Below are 14,533 nucleotides of genomic sequence, written 5' to 3' on the forward strand. Positions count from 1 at the left end.
ATAAAACATAAATCAATAATCATCTATTTTCATCAAACCATCTACTCTCAAATAGCACAAGGTTAAAGCACAATTACAATAGACGTTGCATCTCCTTATTAATACTCACACCTCCAAAACAGCAACTGCCTTTGAAAACAGCACCTAATCAGCTCCTCAAGCTCTGGCATTGGATTCTGGATTCAGATACTTTATTCTAACTTTGGAAATAAAGCACAATGACAATTACATTAGACGTTGTATCAGCCTATTAATGCCCACGCCTCCAAAACAGCAATCAGCATCGAAAATTGCACTTTATCAGCTCCTCAAGCTGTGGGCATTGGATTCCGGGATTCAGATATTTTATTCTAATTTAGGATTTATTTATAGCTCCTTGCGCCAAACATTTTAACCATCCTCTGCTACAAGAAGATAGTGTGTACTGGGCCCAAAATGTTGTCATCTGTTAGAGGTAAGCCCTCTTTTTTGTGCTAAATCCTTCTCAATGATGGACCTTGCCATGGGTATTAGAAGTCAAGGAGCAAGTTAGACATCTCACGTTGAAATCTCATTAACGGTTTAGGTTCAGTCAATGATGAGAGTTATATTGTCGTTTCAAAATGTTATTTCTCATTAAGAGATAATTAAAGTTATTTCTTTTAGTCCATCAATCAAATACGTTTGCAGAAATCTCATCAAAAGAAATGGTTAGAACAAAGTATCAAATAATTAGATTACACTGAGCGTGTTCCATAAAGGAATAAGTACCCTATTCTATAAATCAGGTTGAGCTTTAGATTCTAAGAACCCATAAAGAGTTCAACTTCAATGGAAAAGAGTCAAATGAAGGGAACATAATGCTTCAAAGTTGAATTAAAGTAGCAGAGCTCCTCATAAAGAGTAATTCATAAGACTCCGCCGAGTCTTAGTAAATTTAAATACAGATTAAAAAACTTTACTCGCACACTCACTACGTTGAGTCAAGATTTTATCAGGTTGAGGTTTTTACAAGAGCTACTCAGAACGGGTGTTCTCTTCATTCAGAAAGTGAGCAATAAAGACGCCTTTAAATCTTGTTTTCATCTGGACCCATTTGCTGTCTGTTCAAGGACAAAGATCAAATGTCAATTTGTCTTTTTACTAATTGCTGCTGAACTTATCATGGAAAACTGTGTTTACTTTTCTTTTTCTTATTACAGTTAGAGGTTTATGTCAAGTGACCTATCTCACAATCATTGTGAAACAAAAGGCTGTAAGTTGTCTTTTTTTCTAACACACATAGTACAAATATTTCAGAAAATATCCGGAATAACTAAAGCACATTTGTTTTGTAATTCAGAAGTGTGATGCAAACAAATATGTAAATAAGAGTAAAACAAATCAGATTACTTTACTTGGTGATGTGCAAATGACAAATATTCGCAGAAACTCGATTTCTAAACATTCTACACTATATAGTTTTAAAAGTGAAAGTGGGAAATGTTGTGCCCATTTAGATGTAAAATCTGCTGATTGCTAATGAGTGTGCTACCACTTCATGCTTTAGGAATGTATTTATTTAAGGGTATAGTTTTTAAACATGACTTGAGAAACATTCCTTCCATCTCCCTGATGACAATGCAGTCAATGATCTTAGTGTTTTGTGTACAGCAGATATGCTGAACTTTTGGGTTTGAAGGTGCTCTTATTTGCGATTAAGAAGAAAATGGGGGCTCAGTGAATAGAAATATTTGCCCAGGACCACATAATTTGAAACCAGTTCATGGGTCAAGAGAATTATAATTAGGTTGAGTAGATTATCTAAGTCACTAGTCCTGCAGGTCTAGTAACATTTTATTGATTTTTTTAAGTCCTGAATTGAGTAAGCATGCGGTTGCAGTAGCAGGCTTCAAATCTAATAGCAAAGGGAGTCTATAGTAACAACAGCAGCAGCAGCCACAACCGTTAAGAGTTTGGCTAGAGATAGGAGAAATGCCGGTGAGACTACTTAGGAACACACTCTAATATAAAAGTCAAGAAAAGCATCTCGAAAACATTGTAGCAGATTTCCTCCTCCACGACCTAATCATGAGACAGAGTTCTCCGGTAATCAGGTTCAGCTCATCTGTTCCCACGGAAACATATACAGATTTAAATTTTTATTGTGTGGTTAGCTATTGAAAGTCTTGCACAATGAGATTCTGGAAACATCAGGTATAGTTCCCATAGGTTTTGAACACAGTACGACCTTCCACATATAAATTTGTTTCACTGAGACAACAATGAACTACTAATTAAAAGACAAACTTACTGTTGGCTAAGGCATTCTTTTTCTCAGTGAATCAATCATTATTGTTTATATGCACAAATGATTCTTTTCAAGCTTTGAATGACAGCATTTCTAAGCATGTCATTCTACTGTCAAACTTCTGAATCACGCTCTGTACTTTTCAGCAATATCGGGTTCCCTTCTAGCTGGAAAAGCTTGTTTCATGGCCTTTCCATGGTCTACATGAATACCAATGATTGCCTACTATGAATGATCACATTTTAAATGTGTGCCAGTTTAACGTTAAGTTTTACGCTTTTTATGGCACATTTAGCATACTATGTTAATTAACCTTAATTCTATTTTATGGACTCTACTATTACTACTATTTATGTTACTGTCTTTATTGAAACTCCCCCAATATACCTGCTAAGAAATCACATTGGAGATTTGATGGTACATCACAGCGGACCGGAGAAAGAAAAGTGCATAGATCTCAATGAGGTCTCATCTGAGGTTGCATGCCTCGACCTCTGCCACCTGATCAGTCACATGACAATCTACATCACAACTGTTCTTGTACTGGTGATATTTGCAAATCTGGGACGTGCTTAAGGGCTTTTTCTGGAAGCTGACCTTACTTTGTTTTATCAAATAAGATACTACAAAGGCAATCTATTGACCTAAAACACAACTTCAGCCCTTCGCTAATGAAACCTCCAGATGTGTTTGAGTAAAATCCTCCACCTAGACACTTGCTGGTAAAATGAGGAAAAGCTTTCAAATTTCAGACACCTCATCACGAGTCTTTAAAAAAAAGTGAGCACTTTGCCAGACTTAACTGGAGTGATAAATTATAATATTATTCAGATCCAAAGATCCATAAATGTTACTTACCATTATAATACGATTTTAATGTGGGGGGAAGGGCTGGGGGGTATTTTTTAGCTTGATAAATGTGATTTTTTACACTGCAACATTTTCATTGAAAACGTACGTGGAATACTGACCTACCAATTTGTTTGTCTGAAGTAAAAAGTAGCAAACAATACTCAATTGTTTGAACTCCGTTTAAAAAGTCGAATTTTAGGAAAACCACCCTTTGCATTGTTAAACATATTCGGTCTGTAGGTGGGAAGGAGTGTTGAAACTGCTCTCACCAAGGTGCAGCTACAAGTGGGCACTGATTGTAATTTGAATGTTTCGTTTTTGTTTACCTTTCATGAATAGAAAATGGTGAATGTCAGTGGAAATATGCAATTCTGTGGCTACATTGTGTACTGCATAGTTTTGAATGTTCCACATTCGTCATCCAATTTGCTGCTTAATTTTGCAGATTTCAGCAAACAAATATTGCTTCTAGCTCAAATGTATTAAAAGAGGGCAGCATGGTTCAGAAAACCCTTTCGCATATATTGCCCCCCGTTATTGCCACATATTCCTAGTGACCGTGACAACGGTGAAGCTCTGCAGAGTAGTTTGGGGCTGTCATGAAATCAATGCGTCATTGCGACCCATTAAATATATCTCAGATGTCAAGCTTCATTGTGAAATGAGTTTTTATCAGTACGTTTTGCAACTTCATATGTCACTGAAGATCAAAATGAAGCCTGTAATAAATATTGCTTGCTTGAAGCCTCTTAGTCATGGTTTCTTAGAGTGGATTTCAACTGGTATTTCCTTATAGAAAAACACGGTTGTAGAAATAACAAGCATTTACAATGCAATGGTCTCGGCATCATTAAAGGTAGAGCTATTGGCATTGCTCATGACATTTCTTTTTTTTTTCTTTAAATCATAAATAAATGGCATTGTCATTTACATTGCCAATACACACCACTCTGCACTCAACAGCACACACCACTCTGCACTCAACAGCACACACCACTCTGCACTCAACAGCACACATCACTCTGCACTCAACAGCACACACCACTCTGCACTCAACAGCACACACCACTCTGCACTCAACAGCACACACCACTCTGCACTCACCACTCTGCACTCACCACTCTGCACTCACCACTCGGCACTCACCACTCTGCATTCTGCACTCCCTACTCTGCACTCCCTACTCTGCACTCCCTACTCTGCACTCCCTACTCACTACTCTGCACTCCCTACTCACTACTCTGCACTCACTACTCTGCACTCCCTACTCACTACTCTGCACTCACTACTCTGCACTCACTACTCACTACTCTGCACTCCCTACTCACTACTCTGCACTCACTACTCTGCACTCCCTACTCACTACTCTGCACTCCCTACTCACTACTCTGCACTCACTACTCTGCACTCACTACTCACTACTCTGCACTCACTACTCACTACTCTGCACTCCCTACTCACTACTCTGCACTCACTACTCTGCACTCCCTACTCACTACTCTGCACTCACTACTCTGCACTCACTACTCACTAGTCTGCACTCACTACTCTGCACTCCCTACTCACTACTCTGCACTCCCTACTCACTACTCTGCACTCCCTACTCACTACTCTGCACTCACTACTCTGCACTCCCTACTCACTACTCTGCACTCCCTACTCACTACTCTGCACTCCCTACTCACTACTCTGCACTCCGTACTCCCTACTCTGCACTCACTAATCTGCACTCCCTACTCACTACTCTGCACTCACTACTCTGCACTCACTACTCTGCACTCCCTACTCACTACTCTGCACTCACTACTCTGCACTCACTACTCACTACTTTGCACTCCCTACTCACTACTCTGCACTCACTACTCTGCACTCCCTACTCACTACTCTGCACTCACTACTCTGCACTCCCTACTCACTACTCTGCACTCACTACTCTGCACTCCCTACTCACTACTCTGCACTCCCTACTCACTACTCTGCACTCAATACTCTGCACTCCCTACTCACTACTCTGCACTCACTACTCACTACTCTGCACTCACTACACACTACTCTGCACTCACTACACACTACTCTGCACTCACTACACACTACTCTGCACTCACTACACACTACTCTGCACTCACTACACACTACTCTGCACTCACTACACACTACTCTGCACTCACTACTCTGCACTCACTACTCTACACTCACTACTCTGCACTCACTACTCACTACTCTGCACTCACTACTCACTACTCTGCACTCACTACTCTGCACTCACTACTCTGCACTCACTACTCACTACTCTGCACTCACTACACACTACTCTGCACTCATTACACACTACTCTGCACTCACTACACACTACTCTGCACTCACTACACACTACTCTGCACTCACTACTCTGCACTCACTACTCTGCACTCACTACTCTGCACTCACTACTCTGCACTCACTACTCGCTACTCTGCACTCACTACTCACTACTCTGCACTCACTACACACTACTCTGCACTCACTACACACTACTCACTACTCTGCACTTAGTACTCTGCACTCACTACTCTGCACTCACTACTCTGCACTCACTACTCTGCACTCACTACTCACTACTCTGCACTCACTACTCACTACTCTGTACTCACTACTCTGCACTCACTACTCTGCACTCACTACTCTGCACTCACTACTCTGCACTCACTACTCTGCACTCACTACTCTGCACTCACTACTCACTACTCTGCACTCACTACTCACTACTCTGCACTCACTACTCTGCACTCACTACTCTGCACTCACTACTCTGCACTCACTACTCTGCACTCACTGCACACTACTCACTACTCTGCACTCACTACTCACTACTCTGCACTCACTACTCACTACTCTGCACTCACTACTCACTACTCTGCACTCACTACTCACTACCCTGCACTCACTACTCACTACTCTGCACTCACTACTCACTACTCTGCACTCTGCACTCACTACTCTGCACTCACTACTCACTACTCTGCACTCTGCACTCACTACTCTGCACTCTGCACTCACTACTCTGCACTCACTACACACTACTCACTACTCTGCACTTACCACTCTGCACTTACTACTCTGCACTCACTACTCTGCACTCACTACTCTGCACTCACTACTCTGCACTCACTACTCTGCACTCACTACTCTGCACTCACTACTCTGCACTCACTACTCACTACTCTGCACTCACTACTCACTACTCTGCACTCACTACTCTGCACTCACTACTCTGCACTCACTACTCTGCACTCACTACTCTGCACTCACTACTCTGCACTCACTACTCTGCACTCACTACTCTGCACTCACTACTCTGCACTCACTACTCACTACTCACTACTCTGCACTCACTACTCACTACTCTGCACTCACTACTCACTACTCTGCACTCACTACTCACTACCCTGCACTCACTACTCACTACTCTGCACTCACTACTCACTACTCTGCACTCACTACTCACTACTCTGCACTCTGCACTCACTACTCTGCACTCTGCACTCACTACTCTGCACTCACTACTCACTACTCTGCACTCACTACTCACTACTCTGCACTCACTACTCTGCACTCACTACTCTGCACTCACTACTCACTACTCTGCACTCACTACTCACTAATCTGCACTCACTACTCACTACTCTGCACTCACTACACACTACTCACTACTCTGCACTCACTACTCTGCACTCACTACTCTGCACTCACTACTCACTACTCTGCACTCACTACACACTACTCACTACTCTGCACTCACTACACACTACTCACTACTCTGCACTCACTACTCACTACTCTGCACTCACTACACACTACTCACTACTCTGCACTTACTACTCTGCACTCACTACTCTGCACTCACTACTCACTACTCTGCACTCACTACTCACTACTCACTACTCTGCACTCAATACTCACTACTCTGCACTCACTACTCTGCACTCACTACTCACTACTCTGCACTCACTACTCTGCACTCACTACTCACTACTCTGCACTCACTACTCTGCACTCACTACTCACTACCCTGCACTCACTACCCTGCACTCACTACTCTGCACTCACTACTCTGCACTCACTACTCTGCACTCACTACTCACTACTCTGCACTCACTACTCACTACTCTGCACTCACTACTCACTACTCTGCACTCACTACTCTGCACTCACTACTCTGCACTCACTACTCACTACTCTGCACTCACTACTCTGCACTCACTACTCACTACCCTGCACTCACTACCCTGCACTCACTACTCTGCACTCACTACTCTGCACTCACTACTCTGCACTCACTACTCTGCACTCACTACTTACTACTCTGCACTCACTACTCACTACTCTGCACTCACTACTCACTACTCTGCACTCACTACTCTGCACTCACTACTCACTACTCTGCACTCACTACTCTGCACTCACTACTCACTACTCTGCACTCACTACTCACTACTCTGCACTCACTACTCACTACTCTGCACTCACTACTCACTACCCTGCACTCACTACTCACTACTCTGCACTCACTACTCACTACTCTGCACTCACTACACACTACTCACTACTCTGCACTCACTACTCACTACTCTGCACTCACTACTCTGCACTCACTACTCTGCACTCACTACTCACTACTCTGCACTCACTACTCTGCACTCACTACTCACTACTCTGCACTCACTACTCTGCACTCACTACTCACTACTCTGCACTCACTACTCTGCACTCACTACTCACTACTCTGCACTCACTACTCTGCACTCACCACTCACTACTCTGCACTCACTACTCTGCACTCACTACTCTGCACTCACTACTCACTACTCTGCACTCACTACTCACTACTCTGCACTCACTACTCTGCACTCACTACACACTACTCTGCACTCACTACTCACTACTCTGCACTCACTACTCTGCACTCACTACTCACTACTCACTACTCACTACTCACTACTCACTACTCTGCACTCACTACTCTGCACTCACTACTCTGCACTCACTACTCACTACTCTGCACTCACTACTCTGCACTCACTACTCACTACTCACTACTCTGCACTCACTACTCTGCACTCACTACTCTGCACTCACTACTCTGCACTCCCTACTCACTACTCTGCACTCACTACTCTGCACTCCCTACTCACTACTCTGCACTCACCACTCTGCACTCACTACTCACTACTCTGCACTCCCTACTCACTACTCTGCACTCACTACTCTGCACTCCCTACTCACTACTCTGCACTCACTACTCTGCACTCCCTACTCACTACTCTGCACTCACTACTCTGCACTCCCTACTCACTACTCTGCACTCACTACTCTGCACTCACTACTCACTACTCTGCACTCACTACACACTACTCTGCACTCACTACACACTACTCTGCACTCACTACACACTACTCTGCACTCACTACACACTACTCTGCACTCATTACACACTACTCTGCACTCACTACACACTACTCTGCACTCACTACACACTACTCTGCACTCACTACACACTACTCTGCACTCACTACTCTGCACTCACTACTCTGCACTCACTACTCTGCACTCACTACTCTGCACTCACTACTCACTACTCTGCACTCACTACTCACTACTCTGCACTCACTACACACTACTCTGCACTCACTACTCACTACTCACTACTCACTACTCACTACTCACTACTCACTACTCTGCACTCACTACTCACTACTCTGCACTCACTACACACTACTCTGCACTCACTACACACTACTCTGCACTCACTACTCACTACTCTGCACTCACTACACACTACTCACTACACACTACTCACTACTCACTACTCACTACTCACTACTCTGCACTCACTACTCTTCACTCACTACTCTGCACTCATTACTCTGCACTCACTATACACTACTCACTACTCTGCACTCACTACTCACTACTCTGCACTCACTACTCACTACTCTGCACTCACTACTCACTACTCTGCACTCACTACTCACTACTCTGCACTCACTACTCTGCACTCACTACTCTGCACTCACTACTCTGCACTCACTACTCACTACTCACTACTCTGCACTCACTACTCTGCACTCACTACTCTGCACTCACTACTCTGCACTCACTACTCTGCACTCACTACTCTGCACTCACTACTCTGCACTCACTACTCTGCACTCACTACACACTACTCTGCACTCACTACTCACTACTCACTACTCACTACTCTGCACTCACTACACACTACTCACTACTCACTACTCTGCACTCACTACTCACTACACACTACTCACTACTCACTACTCACTACTCTGCACTCACTACTCTTCACTCACTACTCTGCACTCATTACTCTGCACTCACTATACACTACTCACTACTCTGCACTCACTACTCACTACTTTGCACTCACTACTCACTACTCTGCACTCACTACTCACTACTCTGCACTCACTACTCACTACTCTGCACTCACTACTCACTACTCACTACTCACTACTCACTACTCACTACTTTGCACTCACTACTCTGCACTCACTACTCACTACTCTGCACTCACTACTCACTACTCTGCACTCACTACTCACTACTCTGCACTCACTACTCTGCACTCACTACTCTGCACTCACTACTCTGCACTCACTACTCACTACTCTGCACTCACTACTCGTCACTCACTACTCTGCACTCATTACTCTGCACTCACTATACACTACTCACTACTCTGCACTCACTACTCACTACTTTGCACTCACTACTCACTACTCTGCACTCCCTACTCACTACTCTGCACTCCCTACTCACTACTCTGCACTCCCTACTCACTACTCTGCACTCCCTACTCACTACTCTGCACTCACTACTCTGCACTCCCTACTCACTACTCTGCACTCCCTACTCACTACTCTGCACTCCCTACTCACTACTCTGCACTCCCTACTCCCTACTCTGCACTCACTACTCTGCACTCCCTACTCACGACTCTGCACTCACTACTCTGCACTCACTACTCTGCACTCCCTACTCACTACTCTGCACTCACTACTCTGCACTCACTACTCACTACTTTGCACTCCCTACTCACTACTCTGCACTCACTACTCTGCACTCCCTACTCACTACTCTGCACTCACTACTCTGCACTCCCTACTCACTACTCTGCACTCACTACTCTGCACTCCCTACTCACTACTCTGCACTCCCTACTCACTACTCTGCACTCAATACTCTGCACTCCCTACTCACTACTCTGCACTCACTACTCACTACTCTGCACTCACTACACACTACTCTGCACTCACTACACACTACTCTGCACTCACTACACACTACTCTGCACTCACTACACACTACTCTGCACTCACTACACACTACTCTGCACTCACTACACACTACTCTGCACTCACTACACACTACTCTGCACTCACTACTCTGCACTCACTACTCTGCACTCACTACTCTGCACTCACTACTCACTACTCTGCACTCACTACTCACTACTCTGCACTCACTACTCTGCACTCACTACTCTGCACTCACTACTCACTACTCTGCACTCACTACACACTACTCTGCACTCATTACACACTACTCTGTACTCACTACACACTACTCTGCACTCACTACTCTGCACTCACTACTCTGCACTCACTACTCTGCACTCACTACTCTGCACTCACTACTCTGCACTCACTACTCACTACTCTGCACTCACTACTCACTACTCTGCACTCACTACTCACTACTCTGCACTCACTACACACTACTCTGCACTCACTACACACTACTCACTACTCTGCACTTAGTACTCTGCACTCACTACTCTGCACTCACTACTCTGCACTCACTACTCTGCACTCACTACTCTGCACTCACTACTCTGCACTCACTACTCTGCACTCACTACTCTGCACTCACTACTCACTACTCTGCACTCACTACTCACTACTCTGCACTCACTACTCACTACTCTGCACTCACTACTCTGCACTCACTACTCTGCACTCACTACTCTGCACTCACTACTCTGCACTCACTACTCTGCACTCACTACTCTGCACTCACTACTCACTACTCTGCACTCACTACTCTGCACTCACTACTCTGCACTCACTACTCTGCACTCACTACTCTGCACTCACTACTCTGCACTCACTGCACACTACTCACTACTCTGCACTCACTACTCACTACTCTGCACTCACTACTCACTACTCTGCACTCACTACTCACTACTCTGCACTCACTACTCACTACTCTGCACTCACTACTCACTACCCTGCACTCACTACTCACTACTCTGCACTCACTACTCACTACTCTGCACTCTGCACTCACTACTCTGCACTCACTACTCACTACTCTGCACTCTGCACTCACTACTCTGCACTCTGCACTCACTACTCTGCACTCACTACACACTACTCACTACTCTGCACTTACTACTCTGCACTCACTACTCTGCACTCACTACTCTGCACTCACTACTCTGCACTCACTACTCTGCACTCACTACTCTGCACTCACTACTCTGCACTCACTACTCTGCACTCACTACTCTGCACTCACTACTCACTACTCTGCACTCACTACTCTGCACTCACTACTCTGCACTCACTACTCTGCACTCACTACTCTGCACTCACTACTCTGCACTCACTACTCTGCACTCACTACTCACTACTCTGCACTCACTACTCTGCACTCACTACTCTGCACTCACTACTCTGCACTCACTACTCTGCACTCACTACTCTGCACTCACTACTCTGCACTCACTACTCTGCACTCACTACACACTACTCACTACTCTGCACTCACTACTCTGCACTCACTACACACTACTCACTACTCTGCACTCACTACTCACTACTCACTACTCTGCACTCACTACTCACTACTCTGCACTCACTACTCACTACTCTGCACTCTGCACTCACTACTCTGCACTCTGCACTCACTACTCTGCACTCACTACTCACTACTCACTACTCTGCACTCACTACTCACTACTCTGCACTCACTACTCTGCACTCACTACTCTGCACTCACTACTCTGCACTCACTACTCACTACTCTGCACTCACTACTCACTAATCTGCACTCACTACTCACTACTCTGCACTCACTACACACTACTCACTACTCACTACTCTGCACTCACTACTCTGCACTCACTACTCTGCACTCACTACTCACTACTCTGCACTCACTACACACTACTCACTACTCTGCACTCACTACACACTACTCACTACTCACTACTCACTACTCTGCACTCACTACACACTACTCACTACTCTGCACTTACTACTCTGCACTCACTACTCTGCACTCACTACTCACTACTCTGCACTCACTACTCACTACTCTGCACTCACTACTCTGCACTCACTACTCACTACTCTGCACTCACTACTCTGCACTCACTACTCACTACTCTGCACTCACTACTCTGCACTCACTACTCACTACCCTGCACTCACTACCCTGCACTCACTACCCTGCACTCACTACTCTGCACTCACTACTCTGCACTCACTACTCACTACTCTGCACTCACTACTCACTACTCTGCACTCACTACTCACTACTCTGCACTCACTACTCACTACTCTGCACTCACTACTCTGCACTCACTACTCACTACTCTGCACTCACTACTCTGCACTCACTACTCACTACTCTGCACTCACTACTCTGCACTCACTACTCACTACCCTGCACTCACTACCCTGCACTCACTACCCTGCACTCACTACCCTGCACTCACTACTCTGCACTCACTACTCTGCACTCACTACTCTGCACTCACTACTCTGCACTCACTACTCTGCACTCACTACTCTGCACTCACTACTTACTACTCTGCACTCACTACTCACTACTCTGCACTCACTACTCACTACTCTGCACTCACTACTCACTACTCTGCACTCACTACTCTGCACTCACTACTCACTACTCTGCACTCACTACTCTGCACTCACTACTCACTACTCTGCACTCACTACTCACTACTCTGCACTCACTACTCACTACTCTGCACTCACTACTCACTACCCTGCACTCACTACTCACTACTCTGCACTCACTACTCACTACTCTGCACTCACTACACACTACTCACTACTCACTACTCTGCACTCACTACTCTGCACTCACTACTCACTACTCTGCACTGACTACTCACTACTCTGCACTCACTACACACTACTCACTACTCACTACTCTGCACTCACTACTCACTACTCTGCACTCACTACTCTGCACTCACTACTCTGCACTCACTACTCACTACTCTGCACTCACTACTCTGCACTCACTACTCACTACTCTGCACTCACTACTCTGCACTCACTACTCTGCACTCACTACTCTGCACTCACTACTCTGCACTCACTACTCACTACTCTGCACTCACTACTCTGCACTCACCACTCACTACTCTGCACTCACTACTCTGCACTCACTACTCACTACTCTGCACTCACTACTCTGAACTCACTACTCACTACTCTGCACTCACTACTCTGCACTCACTACTCTGCACTCACTACTCACTACTCTGCACTCACTACTCTGCACTCACTACTCACTACTCACTACTCACTACTCACTACTCACTACTCTGCACTCACTACTCTGCACTCACTACTCTGCACTCACTACTCTGCACTCCCTACTCACTACTCTGCACTCACTACTCTGCACTCCCTACTCACTACTCTGCACTCACCACTCTGCACTCACTACTCACTACTCTGCACTCCCTACTCACTACTCTGCACTCACTACTCTGCACTCCCTACTCACTACTCTGCACTCACTACTCTGCACTCCCTACTCACTACTCTGCACTCACTACTCTGCACTCCCTACTCACTACTCTGCACTCACTACTCTGCACTCACTACTCACTACTCTGCACTCACTACACACTACTCTGCATTCACTACACACTACTCTGCACTCACTACACACTACTCTGCACTCACTACACACTACTCTGCACTCACTACACACTACTCTGCACTCATTACACACTACTCTGCACTCACTACACACTACTCTGCACTCACTACACACTACTCTGCACTCACTACTCTGCACTCACTACTCTGCACTCACTACTCTGCACTCACTACTCTGCACTCACTACTCTGCACTCACTACTCACTACTCTGCACTCACTACTCACTACTCTGCACTCACTACTCACTACTCTGCACTCACTACACACTACTCTGCACTCACTACACACTACTCTGCACTCACTACTCACTACTCACTACTCACTACTCTGCACTCACTACTCACTACTCACTACTCACTACTCACTACTCACTACTCACTACTCTGCACTCACTACTCACTACTCTGCACTCACTACACACTACT

At 45.3% G+C, this 14,533-nt stretch overlaps 1 protein-coding gene across 1 annotated transcript in view; it reads left to right on the forward strand.

Annotated features, from left to right (window-relative positions):
* The first annotated feature begins 435 nt into the window (after positions 1 to 435).
* Positions 436 to 14,533, forward strand: part of LOC144823852 (uncharacterized) — a 132,946-nt gene continuing 118,848 nt past the window's right edge. The window contains exons 1-2 of the mRNA XM_078682724.1: positions 436 to 454; positions 1,182 to 1,234. Of these exons, the coding sequence (XP_078538850.1) occupies positions 436 to 454; positions 1,182 to 1,234 (72 nt within the window). The remainder of the gene's footprint in view (positions 455 to 1,181; positions 1,235 to 14,533) is intronic.

This window comes from Lissotriton helveticus, chromosome 3_1 (assembly GCF_964261635.1).
Source record: "Lissotriton helveticus chromosome 3_1, aLisHel1.1, whole genome shotgun sequence".
Lineage (NCBI taxonomy): Eukaryota > Metazoa > Chordata > Amphibia > Caudata > Salamandridae > Lissotriton > Lissotriton helveticus.